The 21,939-nt window shown below is 40.3% G+C and overlaps 1 protein-coding gene across 1 annotated transcript; it reads left to right on the forward strand.

Moving 5' to 3' along the window:
• Window positions 1–45: 45 nt before the first annotated feature.
• Window positions 46–21,014, forward strand: CPSF3 (cleavage and polyadenylation specific factor 3). The gene is made up of 18 exons (XM_070955321.1): window positions 46–259; window positions 1,892–1,955; window positions 3,054–3,151; window positions 4,275–4,403; window positions 4,561–4,738; window positions 7,903–7,992; window positions 8,426–8,576; window positions 9,883–10,058; window positions 10,968–11,126; window positions 12,080–12,226; window positions 13,032–13,184; window positions 13,833–13,941; window positions 14,514–14,612; window positions 15,246–15,340; window positions 16,901–16,988; window positions 19,052–19,121; window positions 19,541–19,637; window positions 20,780–21,014. The coding sequence occupies exons 1-18, from the start codon at window positions 189–191 to the stop codon at window positions 20,882–20,884; spliced, it is 2,079 nt and encodes a 692-aa protein (XP_070811422.1). The 5' UTR covers window positions 46–188; the 3' UTR covers window positions 20,885–21,014.
• Window positions 21,015–21,939: the final 925 nt, after the last annotated feature.

Raw genomic sequence — 21,939 nt, forward strand, 5'->3', positions numbered from 1 at the left:
AGTACGCATGCGCTGTCAAGGATAAATCGAGGGAGATGTCGTATTTCCGGTTGTCTTAGGACATGTGTATCTGTGTGTGTGTATGAGAGAGAGAGAGAGAGAGAGAGAGAGACGTGGGAGGAGGGGTGGTTAAGTGATGTACACCTGCCGATGAAAGACAAGCCGAGCTCTTCTTCCTCTTGCTAAAGATGTCGGCGAGGAGGAGAACCGAAGCCTTCGTCCCGGCTGAAGAGAGCGACCAGCTGCTGATTCGGCCCTTGTGAGTGACGGCGAAGCTTTTTTAACTGAACTAAGCTTTTTACCTGACTAGGTGGCTCAGTGGCTAAGACGCTGAGCTTGTCGATCAGAAAGGTCGGCAGTTCGACGGTTCGAATCCCTAGTACCGGTCTCCTGCGTGAGCAGGGGGGTTGGACTAGATGACCTCCAAGGTCCCTTCCAACTCTGTTACGGTTACCTTTTGTCCTCGGAGTTCCTCTCCCCGCGCCCCTCCTCAATTTTTAAACATCCAGGCTCTCGGGCTTCCTTCGTTGTGGAATCCTGAGAGTGTTATCAGAAACAGTCAGGGTGATTGATTGATTGATTGATTGATTGACGCATTCTCAGGGTTGGGTAACTTTAGAGGTGGGGGGGGTCTGTAATTAGAGGAATTTTTATGTCATTTTTGAGTGAAAATAAAGGATATCTCTAGATAGGCTGTCACGGGTTCAGCAGGTGGTTTGAGTTTGTCTGGGCAAATGAGTAATAATTATTAGGAATTAGTTTGGCTCTCAGCGTAGATTTACTTGCAACTCTGTTGTATGTCATATCTTTGTGTTGCCCTTAGATCACTTAAGAGTCAGAAAAACAGATTATATGCCTCTGAAAGGCTGTGCTGCCTGATGGTGAAAGAGATTATTGTTGAGATAATTTAAATTCTCTACTATAAAATGTTTTCCAAATGGAATGTTAGTCTGTTTCACAGTAATTGAAATGCTCATAGAAGCTCCTGCATATCTTTGATTGATGCAGGTATTGACTGATGGGTAGTATATTTTAAATTTTTTAAAAAAACTTTTTTATTTTTTGTGTATATTTGTTGTTTTTAACAGTCGCTTGGTCGATTGTCGATTGTCATTGTGAGCCGCCCTGAGATAGGGCGGCATACAAATTTTATAAAATAAATAAATAAAATAAATAAATATTGAATTGTGCTGCAAAAACCAGGATAACCACTAGATGACTGGAATAAAAAATCAATTTCATCTAGTAATGTCTGGATTTTAGAAACCTGGAAACTTATGCAAAAAGGAGATTTTGAACTAAGTTGTCAACTTTTGTTATATACTCTTAATATTTGGATTCAGTGAGCTTCAAGTATCGATGTGGGGAGAAGAGCTTGCAGAAATGTTGTTCCATTTCCGAGTGAGGCTTCAGAAAGTTGAAAAGTTGTGCAATTGCTGGAATTTGATGCAGAATATCTGCAAAAAAAACCCCACAACAACCCCAAATCCCTGATCAATAATTTAGTATTGATCTCCCAAACCTGTCTAGTATAGTATGCACAGCAAACTTCAGTTACCTCTGTTCCTGGGTTTGGTACTGTATAGCCAAAATTAGATAAAGTTTGATTAATTCTACCATAATTGTAGTTGAGTGAAAAAGGCAATGTCACGGTGATGTAGTTTAGGTCATTTAAATATATTTGAGTTAAGCTTAAGAGTTCAGAGTTTAGGCCTAATGGTTCACAGAGCCAAGGGTTCTTTAAATAAGTTATACTGTTCTGCCCAAATGAGATTATTGAATTAAGGTAAAGATCTCACCTTGCTTGAATAGTTACACATGTTTTGTTTATTTATTTTCAATAAACTAATGAGGTGTTTTTTTTTTTAACTTCCTTTAACAACTTTTACAGAGGTGCTGGGCAAGAAGTAGGAAGATCATGTATTGTTTTGGAATTTAAAGGAAGGAAGATAATGGTAATGTAATTTTTCTGTTACATTATTTGTAAAAATTTTAATTTTCTGGTTATTCAAATGTGTATCTTTTCTTAGCCATTAGCAACCTCTGGACAATATTAATAACAATGTTATGTTAGAACAACTTTTAAGAATAAAAGTTTTTATAAAATATATTGCATACGATTATAATTTGTAATAAAATATACTCATATGTCTGTAATAAAAGTAGCTGCTTATTCAGTTGTGGCTAGATCTACCTAAGGCTTTTCTTATACATTTTCATGCACCACATTTGGCTGTAATGCTTTTTTGTTCACAATTTATTCTCATCCTCAATTTATTGAGAATATATTATTTAGTGTCTTCACTTAAATGTATATTCTGAATCCTTCCCCCCAAACTGTATGTATTTTAGGTGGAGGAGTGTAGAATAAATAAGGTATATCCTTGGCTATTTTTATGGTTTTTACTTTGCTAAAATTTCTTTAATTTTTTTTTTGAAAGGAAGTCCTAAAATTATCCCTTGAACCCCAATCTAGTCCCGTCAGCCTCCACATAGACTTACATCATCTTTAACATTTGGTGGGTTTGGACATGAGGGGACTGTCCTAGAGATAAAAAATCTTACACTGCTACAGTTTTGTTGGCTGTTCAATAAGGAAATAAATAAATGTTGAGGTATTTATTTATCTTGGCTATTCCATTTTTCTGTACATTATACAAAGATGAGAATGTTTGAATAATGTTCCATTTTAATGAAATTTCAGTTTAAAGCTATTCATTATATAGCTTAGACTTTATTTCAATATTATTCGTATACTACATTCAAGGCAATAGTGTTAAAATTCATCTCATCTTCATTGCTGTTAATGTCATAGAAAATTTCTACTCCAGTTCTTTCTTTTTTTTTTCTGTAGCGTACTGGCACAAATATGGACAATTCTTTATTATTATCATATGAAAATAACATGCAAACCCTAAGATTAGAATAATGTTACAAAACATTAAGTATGCAGTATAAGCTTCATTGGTTTGATTTTGATACTATAGGATGTACATGTATGTATACCTCTAGTGATTGGTAATATTCTTCTTGATTTCAATTTGCATTTTCAGCTTGACTGTGGAATCCACCCTGGCTTAGAGGGAATGGATGCTCTTCCTTATATTGATCTTATAGATCCAGCTGAAACTGATCTCCTTCTGATAAGTCAGTAAGTGATGTATGATTTATCTTGCCTCTAACCACTACTATGGCAGCTGTAGGCTTCAAGAAACTGTTTCTGAATTCAGCACAGAAATCATAGCTTTTGGGTATGGCTAGGCACAAAACTGAACATGTGTTCTTTTTCAAAGCCAAAACCAATCTGATTTTGAAGTTCTGTCAAGCTGTTTTGGGAAGACTGCATTTAGCTGAACTAAAACCTGGGACATTCTGGTAGTTTGGGCCAAATCTAGAGTGGTCTTAAAGGGAGAATAAGGAAAGTCTGCCTCTTTTTCTCCTCTTTCCCATCCTGGTATGTATGGCTTGTGCTCTAACTTGCCACTGATTGAATAATCACCTTGCTATCCTTACCTCCCTTGAGTTTCTCCATCCCCTGCCAAGAACAATCATCATTGTTCCTGGTTTTAAATATGGCATATTTAACCAACCTATCCACTGCCCTGATCTTCCTGTAGTCTGCCTTTTCTTAATTCTTTCAGTGCATTTGAAGCCAAAGAGTTTGTCTGTAACCACAGCTAAAGGACAGTAGGAAATGGAAAGACTTGAAAGGAGAGAGCTGAGGTGGGGCACAGCAGCTGAATAGGATGCATTGAAATCAAGGACATTGATGGCAACTATCCAAATCAGCCACCAGCTCTTCCAGTCTTCCCAGTGCCTTTCTTTCATTACATTCCCTAGACTGCTGCTGCATGTCATTGTCTTTCACCCCAAAACATTTCTGCTTGGACCTCTTTCAGTCTAGAAACAGACCAAAATCAGCCAGAAATGGAGCCTCAGAATTCCTGCCATGTTTTGGTATATGTATATTCAATGTTTTTCCCCATCTGTAGACTTGAAGCTTTGTTCTGTTCTTAGAAATGTAACGGATTGCACCCTCCCTCTGTCAATCCCAGTCCTGTAAATGTTGCAAAGCTGATGTGTAGAATGTTTATTGCATTTGTCAGACTGAATTTTTAATGCTAAAGAAGTATAGCAGATGTGATCTCAATGTGTTTTAAGTATTTTAATAACAAAAAGATAAATTTTTAAAAGTTGTCTAGCTGTTTGCTGTAATAGCGTCTACATCAATTCCCATCCACTACCCCCAATTTTTTTTATTTTGACTATTTCAGTTTCCATTTGGATCACTGTGGGGCATTGCCATGGTTTCTGCAAAAAACCAGCTTTAAAGGAAGAACTTTCATGACTCATGCTACGAAAGCAATTTATAGATGGCTGCTCTCAGATTATGTCAAAGTCAGGTAAGTTAAACTTTTTAAAGTGTAAGACAAAATGACCCTAAAATAATATGAATTTGAACTTTGGATTATGTGAGTATTTTCAAGCCCTACCCTATTATAAAAATAAATCTGCAAATCTGTTGAATAAGATGATGATCTGCCTTATTGTTTTATTTAGCAATATCTCTGCAGATGATATGCTATACACAGAAACTGACCTGGAAGAAAGCATGGAGAAAATTGAAACAATAAACTTTCATGAAGTAAAAGAGGTGGCTGGCATCAAATTCTGGTGTTACCATGCCGGACATGTTCTGGGAGCAGCCATGTTTATGATTGAAATAGCTGGAGTGAAGGTATTTCCTTAGAATGTGGAGAAATCTCTATAACTCTATTTCTATTAGTTTGCCATTTCAGAGGAACTAGGTTTTTGTGGGGAGAGGGAATATTCTCTTCCTCTTACACCAGAAGCTTGGAAGATGAAAGGCCCCTGATATGAGCTGTTTCCTTTAGCGCTGAAAGGAAAGAAATCTAAACGGTATCAGAACACTGTGCTTGAAATTACATCTTGCTATGTCAGATTGGTCCCTTGTCAAGCATTTACTGTTAATCCACAGTACACTTAATCCACAGTATTAACAGTACACTTTTGGAGACATATTATTATTATTATTATTATTATTATTATTATTATTATTATTATTATTATTATTATTATTATTTCAATTTGTATGCCGCCCCTCTCCGAAGACTCAGGGCGGCTTACAATGCATTTAAAATCATTATAAAAAACATTTAAAAATTAAAAACATTAAAACTCATTCACATCATTCATGGCCGGATCTCGCCGGATCGCAAGAGCGAGATCAACGGCCCCAGGCCTGCCGGAAAAGCCAGGTCTTCACCGCTTTTCGGAAGGCCAATAGGGTGGGGATGGTCCGGACCTCAGGAGGTAACTGGTTCCAGAGAGCTGGGGCAGCCACAGAGAAGGCCCTCCCCCGCGAGCCCGCCAGCCGACATTGTTTAGCTGACAGGACCCAGAGGAGACCAACTCTGTGGGATCTTACCGGTTTTTGGGAGTTATGTGGTAGAAGGCGGTCTCGAAGATACCCTGGCGCTGAGCCATGTAGGGCTTTAAAGGTAATAACCAACACCTTGAATTGTGACCGGAGACCAATAGGGAGCCAGTGCAGCTCACAGAGAATTGGTGGAATGTGGGTGTACCTAGGTATCCCCACAACAGCTCGCGCGGCTGCATTCTGGACCAACTGTAGTCTCCGAACACTTTTCAAGGGTAGCCCCATGTAGAGCGTGTTGCAATAATCTAACCGTGAGTTGACAAGGGCATGAGTGACTGTGAGGAGAGCATCCCAATCCAAGTAGGGTCGTGCAATTGGTGCACAAGGCGAACCTGTGCAAAGGTCCCCCTAGCCACAGCTGTCAGATGTTGCTCTAATCTTAGCTGTGAGTCTAGGAGGACACCCAAATTGCGAACCCGTTCTGAGGGGGACAGTTTCTCCCCCCCCCCCCCAAGAATGGACAATACCCACAGCCACTCGGTCTTGTCTGGGTTAAGTCTGAGCCTTTTGACTCCTATCCAGACCCTCACAGTCTCCAGGCACCGGCCCATCACATCCACCGCATCACTGAATTGACATGGGGTAGAGATATACAGCTGGGTATCATCAGCGTATTGCTGATACCTCACCCCGTATCGTCGGATGATCTCACCCAGCGGCTTCATGTAGATGTTAAATAGGAGGGGAGAGAGGACCGAGCCCTGAGGCACACCACAAACAAGGGGCCTAGGGGTCGACCTCTGTCATCCTACTAACACCGACTGTGATCGACCAGAGAGCTAGGAGGAGAACCACCGTAACACGGTGCCTCCCACTCCCAGCTCCCTTAGTCGTCCCAGAAGGATACCATGGTCAATGGTATCGAAAGCCGCTGAGAGGTCAAGTAGCACCAAGATGAAGGAATGATCCCCATCTCGGGCTCGCCAGAGATCATCCATCAGCGTGACCAAAGCAGTTTCCGTGCTGTAGCCAGGCCTGAAGCCAGACTGAAAAGGGTCTAGATAATCCGTTTCCTCCAATGACCACAGGAGCTGAAGTGCCACCACTTTCTCTACAACCTTTCCCACAAAGGGTAGGTTGGAGACTGGACGAAAGTTCTTTAATTCTGCTGGATCCACGGAAGGCCTCTTGAGGAGGGACCTTACAACCGCCTCCTTTAATGGTTGCGGGAAGGCCCCTTCCCTCAAGGACGCGTTAACTAAAGCCTGAAGCCAGCCTCATGTCACCTCCCTGTTGGCCGAGACCAGCCAGAAGGGGCACAGGTCCAACAAACAAGTGAAGGAACTCATCATCCTACAGCCTTGTCCACTTCCTCAGGAGTCACAGGCTCAAACTCATCCCAGACAATAGGACTAAGACCTGCCCCCGTCATCTCGGTCGGAATTTCCCAATTCCATACTAAGGCAATTGTTGTGGTCCACCCGGCAGCTTGCGGAGCTGGCAGCAGAGTCAGACAGTGAGGAGGCTGGGGAGGAACATGGGCCAGTCCTGGAGTCTGGGGAAGGCTCGGACGAGGGCTCTGCGTCGGAGGCAGAGATGGGGCCAGAGCCATCTGGGAGTTATGTGCTAACTCCGGAGCCCCCAGAGTGAGACATCAGCGAGGCAGAGAAACAGGGGGAGCCTGTTCCCAGTGCGCATATGCGCAGAGTTGCCAGAAGGCAAGAACAGTTAAGATAAAAGGGGCGACTCAGGAGTAAGGCTTGGAGATGATTGGCCCCTCCCATAAGACATAAAGGAGGAGCAAAGGCACATTAGCCTTTGCAGGAAGAAATTTGTTCATGCTGGTCGATTTAAATTCTGAAGTTCCGTTTTGACTCTGTGCTCCGTGTGGCCTTGCAAAGCTAATTGCCAGTTAGGTCTTTGGCAGCATGTCAAGGGAGATAAAGGTGGGTGCTTATCAGCCTTATTCCGAAGGACTGTGGCAGACTTCTGTCGGACTCTGTACAAACTATTTGTGACTCATCACAGGCTGTGAATGAACAGAATTCACAGCCGTTGAAATAAAAAAAGAGTTTTTGGAACTAATTGTGTGCTTTTTACTGTCTCAGGAAGCCTAGGTCAGAATAGCAATAAACCAAAAGTCATGGATTAGACTGTTTTGTTTTGTTTTTTTTTTAATTTGATTTATATGCCGCCTTTCTCCGGAGACTCAGGGCGGCTTACAATGTGCTCAGCAATAGCCTTCATCCTTTTGTATATTTATACAAAGTCATCTTATTGCCCCCACAACTGGGTCCTCAATTTACCTACCTTAGAAAGGATGGAAGGCTGAGTCAACTTTGAGCCTTGGCGAGATTCGAACCTGCAGTAATTGCAGGCAGCTGGTCTTAATAACCAGCTTAATAACAGGGTGCCTTAGACCACTGTACTACCAAGGCTCTTGTTGATCTTTTTGTTATTGAATCATATAATTATAATGTCATTTTACTTCTTTCCTAAAGCTTTTATACACAGGTGACTTCTCAAGACAGGAAGACAGGCATTTGATGGCAGCTGAGATTCCCAATATTAAGCCTGATATTCTGATCATTGTAAGTTTCTTCTTTTGATCTATCCTGGTATGTACGTCGATTCATTTAGATACACGTACACTCTGTTTTTCTGGATAATTCCTCTGCCATAATGTGGTGTGGACAGCCTCGGTCTGGTGCTCCCTCTTCAGTGATTTGTGTCCATCTTTTTGGTTACCTAAAGATGAAGTCATAGCAGACAGTTGGACTTAGCTGTCTCTTGTTTTTGACTCAGTAACATTGATTATTCAAAGGAGCAGCTTGCTCTGAAGACAACCCATTGTTTGCCTAGCACTGTAAAATAATTTGTCAATGGTTAACACTTGCGAACATCAATTCTGTTTTATTTTATCACAGTCAACCTGGTTAGAGAAGTTTTACACAGCGAGTTGAAGAGTTGAAAATTGTTATTATGTGTGTTTGTAATGTTGTAATCCTGCAACTATTTGTCTAGGAATCAACATATGGTACCCACATCCATGAGAAGCGGGAGGAGCGAGAGGCTCGATTCTGTAACACTGTACACGATATTGTAAACAGGGGAGGACGAGGCCTCATTCCTGTGTTTGCTTTGGGAAGAGCTCAAGAATTGCTTTTGATTTTGGGTATGTATTTACTGAATACTTCTAACTTAACATATACAAATTGTTTTCTTAACATGTTGTCTGTGTGTCTGGATATAGTAATAGAGGAAATTGGAATCCTTGACTCTTGAAGGGCAGATAACGTTTGTTATCTGAGGTGCACTCTACCTGGAACTGCCTTTGAAGATCACCCAACTGATCTGTCCTCGTCCACACACACACACACACACACACACACACACACACACACACACACAGCCAGCCGAAGGTTAAGAAAGTACTTGGCACGCACACAGGTCGTTATCTCAAACTTGGCAGCAATATAATCACCGTCTGCCAAGAGCTTTTACTGCAACAGATAACATAAATTACATACGCATTGCAAATAGTCCAGCAAAAACAATATCCCTTTCGGCAGCTTCAGACGTTGTTCAAGTGACTAGCCAAAGTTCATTTTTGTTCGTCACGGAGTTTTACCAGCCACCACCCTCTCTTATATAGTCTCTGGGGTGTGGTCCAGTGACTCAGTTCTAATCCCTAGCACACCTCCTTAACTGCTGCAACCGTTTATCACGCCTTCATTGGCGTGCATCCAGGAATGACAGCTCTCCTTCGCTCTCATCCGAGACACCTGGCTCCTGGCTAATCTCCTCTCCCTCGGCCGGCACCTGAGACAGTGCCAGAGGGGAGGGGGCTGGAGAGGGAGGCCTGGCTGACTCCTCTTCCTCATGTTCGGAGCTTTCTTCCTCCGATGAGATAGGCTCAGAGGGCGGGGCCACAACACCAACTTGCATATTAACACTAGACAATCCAGTGTTGTATAACACCAGTATTGAAGGAACTGTGTTGATTGGCAGTACAGTATGTTTCCAGCATCAATTCAAGATGCTGATGATAATCTTTATAGTCCAACGTGGCTAGGAGCCTTGCAATTTTAGAGACTGCCTATAAGTACTTCTGGATAACAGTCCCTTCTTCTCAAGATTTGTGACAGGAGACTCACAGGAGCTCCCTTCCTATAGAATGGCTTCCTAGATGACAAACCGCAACCTTATTTTAAGAAGCTTTTAAAAACATGCCTCTTCTTTTGAAGAAATTTTTTTGAAAAAACTTGGGCAAGAATGGGAGATGCACCTGAACTTGGAATAAATCTAGCTATTTTGATGATGAACTATAAAGCATTATCATTTTTATGGTTTTATGCTGAGGAATACAGACAATATAAAGGTTATATTGTGGAACGATACTGGTTTTGCTGATATTTTTTCAGAACTCAAATATCTGAACAATTTTTAATATTAACTTCATGTCTTATATGTCTGTTTAGATGAATACTGGCAAAATCACCCTGAACTACATGAGATACCTATATACTATGCTTCTTCCCTGGCAAAGAAGTGCATGGCAGTGTATCAGACCTACGTCAATGCCATGAATGATAAAATCCGCAAGCAAATCAATATCAACAACCCCTTTGTATTCAAGCACATTAGTAATCTGAAGGTCAGTGTGAATAAGTGTATTGCTACAGAATGTGCAAGTTGATTCCGAATAGCTCTAGTTCTGGTTTATGGTTGGGCTTCTTAATTGCCCTAATCTAGTTATTGATAAATCTCTCAAGTGCCTGCAAGTTTGTTAAAAATAAATTGGGAAACAGATGCTTACAGAGTTCCATTCTCCCCTTCTCTGCTCCAGCATAATTTACATTTTGAGATCTTTTGAGCAATCAGAAACATAGCTCATTAACTGTAACTAATATAATTAGATGAGCTTTGGTGGCGCAGTGGTTAGATTGCAGCACTGCAGGCTAGTTCTGCTGACTGCCAGCTGCCTGCAATTTGGCAGTTCGAATCTCACCAGGTTCAAGGTTGACTCAGCCTTCCATCCTTCCGAGGTCGGTAAAATGAGGACCCAGATTGTTGGGGAGCAATAGGTGACTCTCTAAACCACTTGAGAGGGCTGTGAAGCAGTATGTAAGCCTAAGTGCTATTTCTAAATTCTATTATGAGACAGTCCTGATTTCCAAAAGTTTGGTTACCATTTACCAAATGCAGGATTAGAGTACCTTCTTGAGGTTACAGATATTAGCTCTTCCTGTAACTCTTGTGGTCTACTGCAACGGTCCCCAACCTTACCGGACTGGCAGCGGGGGAGGTGGGTAAAGGGATGGTTTCCACGAATGCAGCTTTGCGTGCACATGCATTTGCCCACTGTTTGCCTGGCCTGGCTCCAAGCCACAAGAGCCAGACCAGAAGCACCTCCTCTTAGCTGTGAGCATTTTAATGATAGGCGTCTTTCTGGGATTCACGACTTTCAGACCCAGCCCAGATATATGGAACCCGCAGTCTCTACAGAATCTGATTCTTACAAATGGAAGTACAATACCAGACGTTTTTCTTCTCTCTTATCTAGAGCATGGATCATTTTGACGACATTGGTCCCAGTGTGGTAATGGCTTCCCCTGGTATGATGCAGAGTGGCTTATCCAGAGAATTATTTGAGAGCTGGTGTACTGACAAAAGAAATGGAGTCATCATAGCAGGTTATTGTGTGGAAGGAACACTTGCCAAGGTGAGATCTTCTCTCTGTATTATGTGGAAGACATTAGTGCTTGAATACTCTATTGGTACTTAAAAGACAACCCATACTTAGTTTAATCAAATAAATTTGGTAGCATGGTAATGCATAATATATATCCTATAATATGGATATAGATACAGCCTTATTTATTTATGCATTTATTTCGTATTAAATGTTCATTCTTCCTTTACAATTTATATAACAAATGGTAAAACTTAACTGTGTAATAGTAAATAATTAGGCATGGAAGACGAGAATATTTGTAGCTCAGGGTTGAGCTTTGGGGTCCTTGGTGCTCTCTGAGTTGAGTTGTTTCCTTAAAGACGTTTCATTACCAAACTAGGTGACATCATCAGTGCACTCAGAGGGCACCAAGGCACCCACAATTAGATACAATTAAGGGGTTTCAGACATCAATTCCTCATCTGTGAGAAAGCATATGTTCTAGGACACTAGACATCTCAAGAACGATTGAATGGCCTGCATAATCTCGTATGCTCTCTAAAGAGGCACACAAAAGCACTATTTGTAGCATCACACAGAGGATTTAGGAGCTCATCCAAGAATGGTGATCTCACCTTTGTTGCCAAGCAGTGGCCTGGCAGTATTCCTGTGGACATACATGTGTATTTTACACATATTTAAATTAACTTATATCCAGGCTCTTTGCCCCATGGCAGTTGAGTCCAGTGACTCACTGTAATTTGGTAAACGATTGTTTGGATGCTGTCCAGTTATTATAGTAAGTTCTTTGTATGTATTTCCATCAGACCCGGGTATTTTGTAATGAAAGGCAGAATCCTTAAGATGTTAAATTTGGTAACTTGGTCAGACCGATGCCCAAAATTGTTATGCTAGGCATTTAAAAGGCATGTTCAATATTGTTCTGTTGTAAATGAAATAATAAAATATAATTGGAATTTGTGTATTTTCTGCTGTTGCAGCATATCATGTCTGAGCCTGAAGAAATTACAACAATGTCAGGCCAGAAACTACCACTGAAGATGTCTGTGGATTACATTTCTTTCTCCGCTCATACAGATTACCAGCAAACCAGCGAGTTTATTCGGGCACTCAAGCCCCCCCATGTGGTTAGTATCTAACTTCTTTTCAAGACATCGAATAATTATTGATCAGTGCTCAACACAAGTTCAAGGCATTTTATTTTAGGTTCTGAATCTAATGTTAACCGTCTCCTTTCCTGTACAAGTTTACCATTCGGATGTATTTAATATCATATTTATTATCCCTTTTTTATTGTATCACAAAACAATCAATCAGTACTTCTCAAAAGTATTATTTTAAAGCTGGTTCTTCAGGAAATGCTATGATGCATATTGAGATAACAATTTAGAAAAAGGTTCCAAGGAAGAAACAACAAGAACATCTGAATGATATAAGAAGACAATGATATAATGGAAATAAGAATATTTTTTTAAAATGAGGGCTCATGTCCCAAAGACATTGTGCATTTCAATCCTTGTCCACCATCACTTTCCTGCAGCTTATTTCACTGGCGAAAAATGGAAAGGCGCTGTGGGGGGGACAGCTTTTATGAAAAACAGAGAGAATTGAGGGATATCCTGCTCACTTTGTACTTTCCAAGCTGAGAAAGGTGGGAAAGAATAGTAACATTTGAGGACCAGGAAGATATAATTCAATACCAGGAAAATTGTACTGTTAAAATCATACGCTGTATGTAGTAGCTGCTTTCTCTTCTCTTTCTTCCACCTCTTATCTCAAGAATAAATATAAATAAATAAATATAAATATACAAAAGGATGAAGGCTATTGCTTAGCACATTGTAAGCTGCCCTAAGTCTCTGGAGAAGGGCGGCATATAAATCATTTTTTTTTAAATGACCTTAATTGTGGATGCTTGTATTTGTCATGCAGATATTGGTGCATGGTGAGCAGAATGAAATGGCCAGACTGAAAGCTGCCTTAATACGTGAATACGAAGATAACGATGAAGTTCACATAGAAGTTCACAATCCTAGAAATACTGAAGCTGTGACTCTAAACTTCAGAGGAGAAAAACTAGCCAAAGTAAATGCTAATCTTTTCTTTGCTCTAACAAGAATCTTTTCCTGGATCTTGGTCAAAGGGCATTATTTTTCTTATTTAAAATATATATAGTCTCCTCTTGTTGTATATAGGAATAATATATTGTATAAATTATCATGGAAAGAACAGGGCTTTTTCTCCAGTGGTAGAAACACAGGACTGAATGGATGGAGAGTGACAGTAGTAAAATCCAGAGTGTTCAGAATGTTGTGTTAGCTATTATAGGGTACAATTGTTAGAAACCTTTTTGTTGTTTGAAGTTGTTATTTATTGGCCACAGAGGCATATTTCGCCTGATTATATTGAGGCAGAGCATCTTGAGATACACTATTTTTAAAACATGGACAAATCTGTGATAAAAGTATAAAAATGGGAAGTATCACCTGAGATTAAAGCATCCATTTGTCAGTCAAAACATGGAAGAACTTAAAGGTTGTTGTATACTTCCTTAGCATCACTGTTAAATAATTAAGTGAAGTTAAAGTCATTCTATACATTTACTTACAGATGTTTATATATGAGCCTAATCGGGAAACATGCAACTAAAACGCTATCTTCAATTGTTTAAATATATTTGATTCGCCTTTCTCTAATCTTGCCTAATAGCTACAATTTTGTACTTTTTCTTAGGTAATGGGTTCTCTAGCTGATAAGAAACCAGAACAGGGACAGCGAGTTTCAGGAATACTAGTGAAAAGAAACTTTAACTACCATATTCTTTCTCCTTGTGATCTGTCCAGTAAGTAAAAGTTATCCTCCTCACCCCATATCCAATAGTTCATATATTTTTAATAAGCCAAACGTGTGCTCTTTACTCAAAATTCATATTTCTCAATTTGGATTGAATATTCAGTGATGACAATTATTTCATATTCATAAATTAAAATGTAATCTATACTGTTTATACAGTAGCTTATACAGTTAAAATGTAGGATATCGGTTTTAAATGAAGAAAAATTCCAAACTAAAATATTTTACAGTACTCTAATATCAATTAAGACTAAAACAGTTCTTTGAAATAAAAGTCCAAAAATTACACCTGTTCAAAGCCTTGAAGAAGAGAGGCTTCACTTCAGTAAAGGTGTGCCATTGAAGACCTGTCTGCAGATTGCTACCTGAAACCCACCTGAGCTCTGCTATATCTCTGCTTTCTTAAGGCAGCTGCTTTGCGGTGTTATGATGGACCCTCCGAAATGAAATAGATCTGGAAAGGAGCTCACATCACTCTCTTAGATCAACTGAAGAATAATGTAGGCCCCCAGGTTGTGGCATGTACTAAACATTGTCTTTTTTCCTTTAAAATTGTTCAAGATTACACAGATCTTGCCATGAGCACTGTGACACAGACACAAGCTATTCCGTACACAGGCACATTCAGTCTGCTTCATTACCATCTGCAAAAATTAACAGGTATGTAGATGAAATACTTCAGACCTATTTTTTTAAAAAAAACCTTCTTTTTCCTCTGCTTCTCTTCCGATTGCTAAATTTTATAAGATTCAGTTTGGTATTAAAATTTGAATGAATAAATGTAATGGGAGATAAATGATGAATATTCTGTAGGATAATAAGATCAGAGCAAAATCCAGGTAGGCTTCCAGGTAGGCTTGCGAGCAGTCATTTTAAGGACCCTTCAAAGTTGCGATGGCCTTGGAAAGGGTGCTTTACAAACCCTTAAAGCATTTCTGGTTGTTCGTGGCCACAAAATGACAATGTGGGGCTTAGCAACCTGTTCACATTGATGACCAATTGCCAAGCATCCCATGATCATGTGATTGCCATTTTAAATCTTCTCTGCTGACTTCCCCAGAAAGTCAGTGGGGAAGCTGGTAGGGAAAGTTGTAAGCCACTGTTGCTTGGCAAGAACATTGCCTCTTGTTTCTGGGGGCTGGTTGAAAGAGCTGCCTTCCAGGGTGTGAAATCTCATGGAGCTGACATTTCTAGTCCCACTGAGGATTTCCCCTCCCTTCTGTCCACTGGGAGGATGTATGTGTGTTACATGACAAACTTTGTTGTAATTTTACTGTTCTTATTTTTTTTTAGGTGATATAAAAGAAATAGAGGTCCAGGATAAGCCAGCTTTGAAAGTTTTTAAAAACATTACTGTGGTCCAAGAACCAGGCATGGTGGTGCTCGAAGTAAGGACAGTTTGGCGGTTTTCTTACAGTATCTTGTAAATTGCTTTGACAGAGAATGAAACTATCTTATCATATATAAAGCAGGCTTTGATTATCTGGCTCTTCTTCAATTTCATGTCATATGTCATGTCATATCATGAGGCTTGTAGTTTACAAAGCAGTAAAACAACAGTCCAGCACCAATATATTATTAGCATAGAATTGACAAAATCAATCTGTTATAGTCCATCTAATCTTACACTCTATATATTATTTATTTTATTTTATTAATTAAATTTCTATACCGCCCTTCTCCAAATAGGACTCAGGGCGGTGCACAGCCAAGATAAAAACAAAGCATACAAAATTTAAGAACAGTATTAAAATAATTAAATATTTTGGCCGAAATTAAGATAACCCAATTTAAAATCAATTTAAAATTTAACTCAGGCCAGCCCAGCTTGTTGAAATAAATAGGTTTTCGGGGCCCGACGAAAAATCCGGAGGTCTGTTATTATACGTAACTCTGGGGGAAGGTTGTTCCAGAGGGTGGGCGCCGTCACAGAGAAGGCTCTCCCCCTGGGGGTCGCCAGCCGACATTGTCTGGCGGACGGCACCCTGAGGAGGCCCACTCTGTGCGAGCGTACTGGCCGGTGGGAGGCTATTGGTGGCAGAAGGTGGTCTCGTAAATACCCCGGCCCTAAGCCATGGAGCGCTTTAAAGGTGGTCACCAACACCTTGAAGCGCACCCGGAAGACCACTGGGAGCCAGTGCAGCTCGCGCAGGAGAGGTGTCACATGGGAGCGCCTCGTCGCCCCCATAATCCCCCGCGCGGCCGCGTTCTGGACCAGCTGGAGCCTCCGGGTGCACCCCAGGGGGAGCCCCATGTAGAGAGCGTTGCAGTAGTCCAGGCGGGAAATGACTAGTGCCTGAGTGACTGTGCGTAGAGAGTCCCGATCTAGAAAGGGGCGCAGCTGGCGTATCAGGCGAACCTGATAAAAAGCCCCCCTGGCCACGGCCGTCAAATGATCTTCTAGAGACAGCCGTGCGTCCAGGAGGACGCCCAAGTTGCGAGCCCTCTCCGTGGGGGCGAGTGATTCGCCCCCAATAGCCAGCGATGGCGTCAGCTGGCTATATCGGGACGCTGGAAGCCACAGCCACTCGGTCTTGGAGGGGTTGAGTCGGAGCCTGTTTCTCCCCATCCAGGCCCGCACGGCCTCCAGGCACTGGGACATCACTTCAAGGGCATCGTTGGGGTGGCCTGGGGGCATAACTTATTTCATTCCTAGCTTTGCTCTGCCTATGCTCAGCTGCAGCGGCAGACTTACCATTTTTTCAATTGCCATCTTTTAAAAATAAATCCCATAAATAGATTGCAATACTTAACTGGGGCTACAATGGCAGTCTATGTTGCCAATTAAATTAAATAATTTTTAAAATAATGATATTTTATTATTTATTTAATAAGTAAATAATTAAATTAACCCCAATGGACAAATCTTTCTTGTTTTTCTGAAGGTCAGAAGATGGAGCTGTCTGGTTTGATTTAAACAATCTTTGTTTACTTTTTTTTTCCTTCAGTGGGTAGCAAATCCTGCCAATGATATGTATGCAGATACTGTAACAACGGTGATTCTAGAAATTCAATCAAATCCTAAAGTTCATAAAGGTATTCATTATTTTAATTTGATTGAGAGGTATAGACCAAAAATGCATGTGTTGTTCTGAAAGGATGCAAGGCTATTTTGTAGCCTAAAGGGCAATACTTCTCTTATTTCAGTAACAGGGTCTACTATGCACAATTTAAAATTAATGTAATTGAGACTAAAGTAGATTATTCTCCATATCAATGAAGGAGATGGGGTTAACAGCTTATTTCAATATTAGTTAACCTGATTAGCTCAGCTGCAATTAATTATATTTAGGAATAGATCACTTTAATACAGTTTCCTTCATGTAAAACTCAGTTCCCAGTTGCTTCTTTCATATGTCCCATGTAACTTTTTTTGCAGCAATTATGAAAGTAGTTTTCTCCTCAGGTTTTATAGAGTTTTTTGCCTCCCCTCTAGCCTACATTCCTAATTCCTTGCAAATCTCCCATTCAACAAAGAATAAACTGTTGATTTGGCTGACTGGATTTAATGGACAAAATCTTTTGGGTCCAGATTTCAGGCAATATTAGACTGCTTCTCAGAGTTTTAATCCCTCAAAATCTGATGAATGTGTCTAGATGTTGTCCCCTGGAAATATTACTCCCTATTATCAATAAAATTGGTTTGCTTGTATACAAGTATGTTTCAGGACTCAAAAAATCCGATTCAGTCTTTAACTGGCACTTGGATTTATCATCACTTCCTCTTTATTAGTTAATTAGATCAAGGGTTTATTGTATCTCTTCAGTTTATCAAATATAAGAAATCATTATGTTTGTCTACAACTGAAGATCTAATTTTTTTTTCAGAATTAGGGTCACCCCTGAAGTTGGCCGAACTGTGGCCATTTTCTTTTTGTAGCTTTTCTCTAGGGAAGTTTCTCTTCTCACTGTTTCAGGGCTGACATAGCCTGGAGGGAAGGGGCCAGGGAGAGGGGTGTATAGATAGCTGGTGTGTTGTAGCCAAAATAAAATTGTTTCCTCTGGGAATCAAGGACGTTGGTGCAGGTGTTCGAAAGGTGGAGACTGAGATCACATAGCAGTTGGACTGTATGCTGATTGGACCGTGTAACTGGAGACTCTGGGGGGAAGTGACAAAGTTTTACTTTTAATTGGGTGTAAAACCAATGGGACCTTAGAGCCAGTTTTCCACCAAGAATGTGCCAATATGATATGTCTCAATAAAATGTTCTTTGAGGAAATTGCCTGCTTTGGAGTTCTTATTGAATGGGATGTATTACTTGGAACCTTGACAATTACCGTATTTTTCAGAGTATAAGACGCACTTCTCCCCCTCCCCAAAAGTGGGTGTCTGTGTCTTATACAGCAAATGTTGCCAAAGCCCTGCCCACCCACCGGCTCCCACCTGCCAGCCATTTTCAGCCTCCGCACACTCCATTTTAGACCCATTCCAGGCTGCAGGGATCACCACAGCACATTGCCGCCAATCGCCACCTCCACATGTCATGTTTTCGGCTGGTTCCAGGCAGTGCTGCCGCCTGGAACCAGACCAAAATGCGATGCACAGAGGCCAAAAACAGAGCGTGCAGAAGCCAAAAACATGACGCGTGGATACAGCAATGGGCTGTGGTGAACCCTGCAGTCTGGAACAGCTGATTGACGGTGTTCCGGAAGGCCGATCCAACCTCCAATCAGCTGCTCGTGCTGAATCAGGCTGCAATAAAGTGCTGAAGCTAACCTATTTGCTGTTTGCTCCACGGACGCTAGCCAGCTGAATACCGATGGATGCTGGTAGGCAGAAGCAGATTTTTTTTTCTTGTTTTCTTCCCCCAAAACTAATGTGCGTCTTATACTCGGGAACGTCTTATATTCAGAAAAATACAGTATCTGATTCAAGCACAATGTAACTTACTCAATTTTGTAAGGAAAATAGTTTCTACTTCAAGGAACTTGGGTGTGTTCCCACATCTTTCTTCTTCTCATGTGAAAGGGGATTGTGCACATCTTTCAGGAGATTGGTTGGAAGTTACTCTGGCTATCTTTGCACACAAACCACCGCACTTGGGGGAAAGTGCATAATTAGCAATTAAATTACAGTATTCTCAATTTATGTTTTTCAGCAATGATGCGTAAAATTCCAAAAAAAGAAGAAATAGAAGATTATAACAAAAAAATGGAAATTATGCTTCAGTAAGTTATGATTGCGCACTTAACCAAAGATTTGTTTATTTATTTATTTATTGGTTTGATTTATATGCCGCCCTTCTCCGGAGACTCAGGGCAGCTTACAATGCATTAAGCAATAGCCTTCATACTTTTGTATATACCTGCTTAGTAGGGCTTTCGCCCCCCCCCCCCGCCCCCCATGTTCTTTTTCATACAAAGTCAGCTTATTGCCCCCACAATACAGGGCGGATTGATAGTCTGCACACCCTGGTTTAGAGTAATACCCAGAATTATCCTCAATAAATGTTCCTTTGAACTGAATGGACTTTCTTTTAAAGAACAGTTCACAGGACTGTGTTAGTTTCCTTAAACAGACTCTATTCTAAATGTAAAACAGCAACCAGAAAACATATATATTTCTAACATTTAGTCTTTGTTTGAAGGGACATATTTGGAGAAGATTGTGTAAGTTCAAAGAAGGATAATGTGCTCAGCATCACTGTGGATGGAAAAACAGCAAATCTCTCATTGGATACAAGGGTAAATACGACTAAATATTATAATTAGAACATTTAAATATTTAGTAGTCATTTTGGAGAGTTAGAAACTTGCTAGAAATTACTATGAAATCAGGTAAAATAGTTGAGAATGTTATATCCTGTAAAAGTATCAAAAAATCTCCACTTAAACCTTTAAGAAAAACAAGTTTTGTTTTTTTAAACTAAAAGGTAGGACAAAAATAGGAAAAAATGTTGGTAAATTGAATACACTGAAGGTTTATAATAATTGATGCTTCACCACAGGCACTTGGATTGTGTTTCAGTTTAATAGAAATATTTTTGTTACTGAATGTTACAGCAACCTTACTATGCCAAAATACATTGAGTTCTTAAGAGCCAAAAGATTACAACATGTCAGTTATTCAGTTCAGCATCTGCACTGTTATTTTTGCATTCCTGGTCTCATAAACAACATTTTTTTAGATAGCTTACATTAAAGGACTCTGAAAGCATTTGGAGTAAACTAAGACCTGCCCTGCTTGGTATATCTGCTTCCTGGGTTTTCACAGTTTGTCTGCATACACAGAAATACACCAGACAAGACTTCTGCTGCAAAATAATAATAATAATAATAATAATAATAATAATAATAATAATAATAATAATGATGATGATGATGATGATGATGATGATGATGATGATGATGATGATGATGTATACATTTGCTAGAGAAAATAAAAAATATTCTCTAAACAAAAATATGCTTTGTGACCGATGAATATGTTTCCAATTGTTTGTTTGATCCAAATGGCAGTATCTTAAATTCTTTACTTGCCATAAATATTCTAAACCACTCTAGCCCTTCTAGCTCATGGACACGTTTTATTTTTTCCAGAATGATGTGTTGGCAAAATACGTATCTGCAGCTCTCAAAAAAAAGTCATACGCCCATGTTGCGAACACTCAAATTCTCTTCCTCAACATTTCTCTGTTACATCTTTTATGCTGCCACTTATCATAAATATCATATTTTTCCAATACTAGAGATCAAGGAATCCAGGGCTGCCATGGTGTCAGTGGGCCTTGCATTCCCAAGCAGTTATAGGCCTGGGATACTAAACAAGCCTGTGGAATTTACATACGAAGGCCACTTAAGGTTGCTTCTGTTTTGTTCTCTTTTAGACTGTTGATCATGAACCAGGATGCGAGGATGATGATGAAACTCTTCGGGAAATGGTCGAGCTGGCTGCACAGCGGCTTTATGATGCTATCACTCCTATACAATAAACTAATAGATTTTGTATATACCTATCAGGATCCTCTAATGAGTTTACACTTTTTAAAAATGTTCTTGCGTTAAAATAATTTTGCCCCCAGTTGGGCAGACCAAAATAACTGCTGTTTGTGTCTACAATTAAAAAATGTATTATAGAAAAACCTCATTTTTCCTGGTTCGTTGGCTGAAGTGGGCTATGAATGCCTAAAATACATAAACTGAGATTTTTAAAGGATTATCTGTTTTTTTTAATGCTTCTGCATATTTTTGTTATTAGACTCATATTACCAGAAGAATCAGAATGTTTTGAACTTATCATCTTAACCTGACCTTGCATATACATTAGAATCCACAGAAGTTACAGTACAGATAGTTCAGAACTTACAAATGGTTGTTTAATGACTGTTTGCAGTCACAACAGCCACATTGTGAAATGCTGAGTCTTTTAGAATGCTGGCTTCACTAGCAATTTCCTCTCTGGAGAAGAAAACAGTAGCAAACACCATTGTTATCAATATAGCTTGAAAAGAGCCCTTCTCCAAATCACATGATTTTGATAAGGAGCCTTCTGAACTATTGTGAAAATGAGGCCTGTGTACAGGTAGGCCTCAACTTACAACAGTTCATTTAGTGACCATTCGAAGTTACAACAGCACTGAAAAAACTGACATATAACCATTTTTCACATTTACGACTGTTGCAGCATCCCCATGGTCATGTGATCAAAATTCAGATGACTGGCAACTGGTTCATATTTATGACTGCTGCAGTGTCCCAGGGTCATGTGATCACCTTTTGAGACCATCTGACAAGCAAGGTCAATGAGGAAGCCAAATTCACTTCACAACCGATATATAAAACCTATGGCACGCGGAGCCATATCTGTGGGCATGCAAGCCGTTGCCCTAGCTCAGCTCCAGTGTGCATATGTGCGCTCCTGCCCCTCCCCTCCCAGGAGTCTCCACACGGCCTGTTTTGGATACCAGGTAAGTACAGGGCTCTCTGGGAGGGCGTTTTCAGCCTCTGGAGGGCCTCCAGGGGGATGGGGGAGGCCCTTTTCACCCTC

This window comes from Pituophis catenifer, unplaced genomic scaffold (genome assembly GCF_029215685.1).
Source record: "Pituophis catenifer annectens isolate HBS135680 unplaced genomic scaffold, rPitCat1.0.hap2 SCAF_1, whole genome shotgun sequence".
In the NCBI taxonomy this organism is placed as follows: domain Eukaryota; kingdom Metazoa; phylum Chordata; class Lepidosauria; order Squamata; family Colubridae; genus Pituophis; species Pituophis catenifer.

Coding starts and splice junctions, on each gene's coding strand:
- CPSF3 (XM_070955321.1), top strand. CDS start 189: ATGTCGGCGAGGAGGAGAACCGAAGCCTTCGTCCCGGCTGAAGAGAGC. Junction 260..1,891: donor CAGCTGCTGATTCGGCCCTT/GTGAGTGACGGC, acceptor CAACTTTTACAG/AGGTGCTGGGCAAGAAGTAG. Junction 19,638..20,779: donor ATCTCTCATTGGATACAAGG/GTAAATACGACT, acceptor GTTCTCTTTTAG/ACTGTTGATCATGAACCAGG.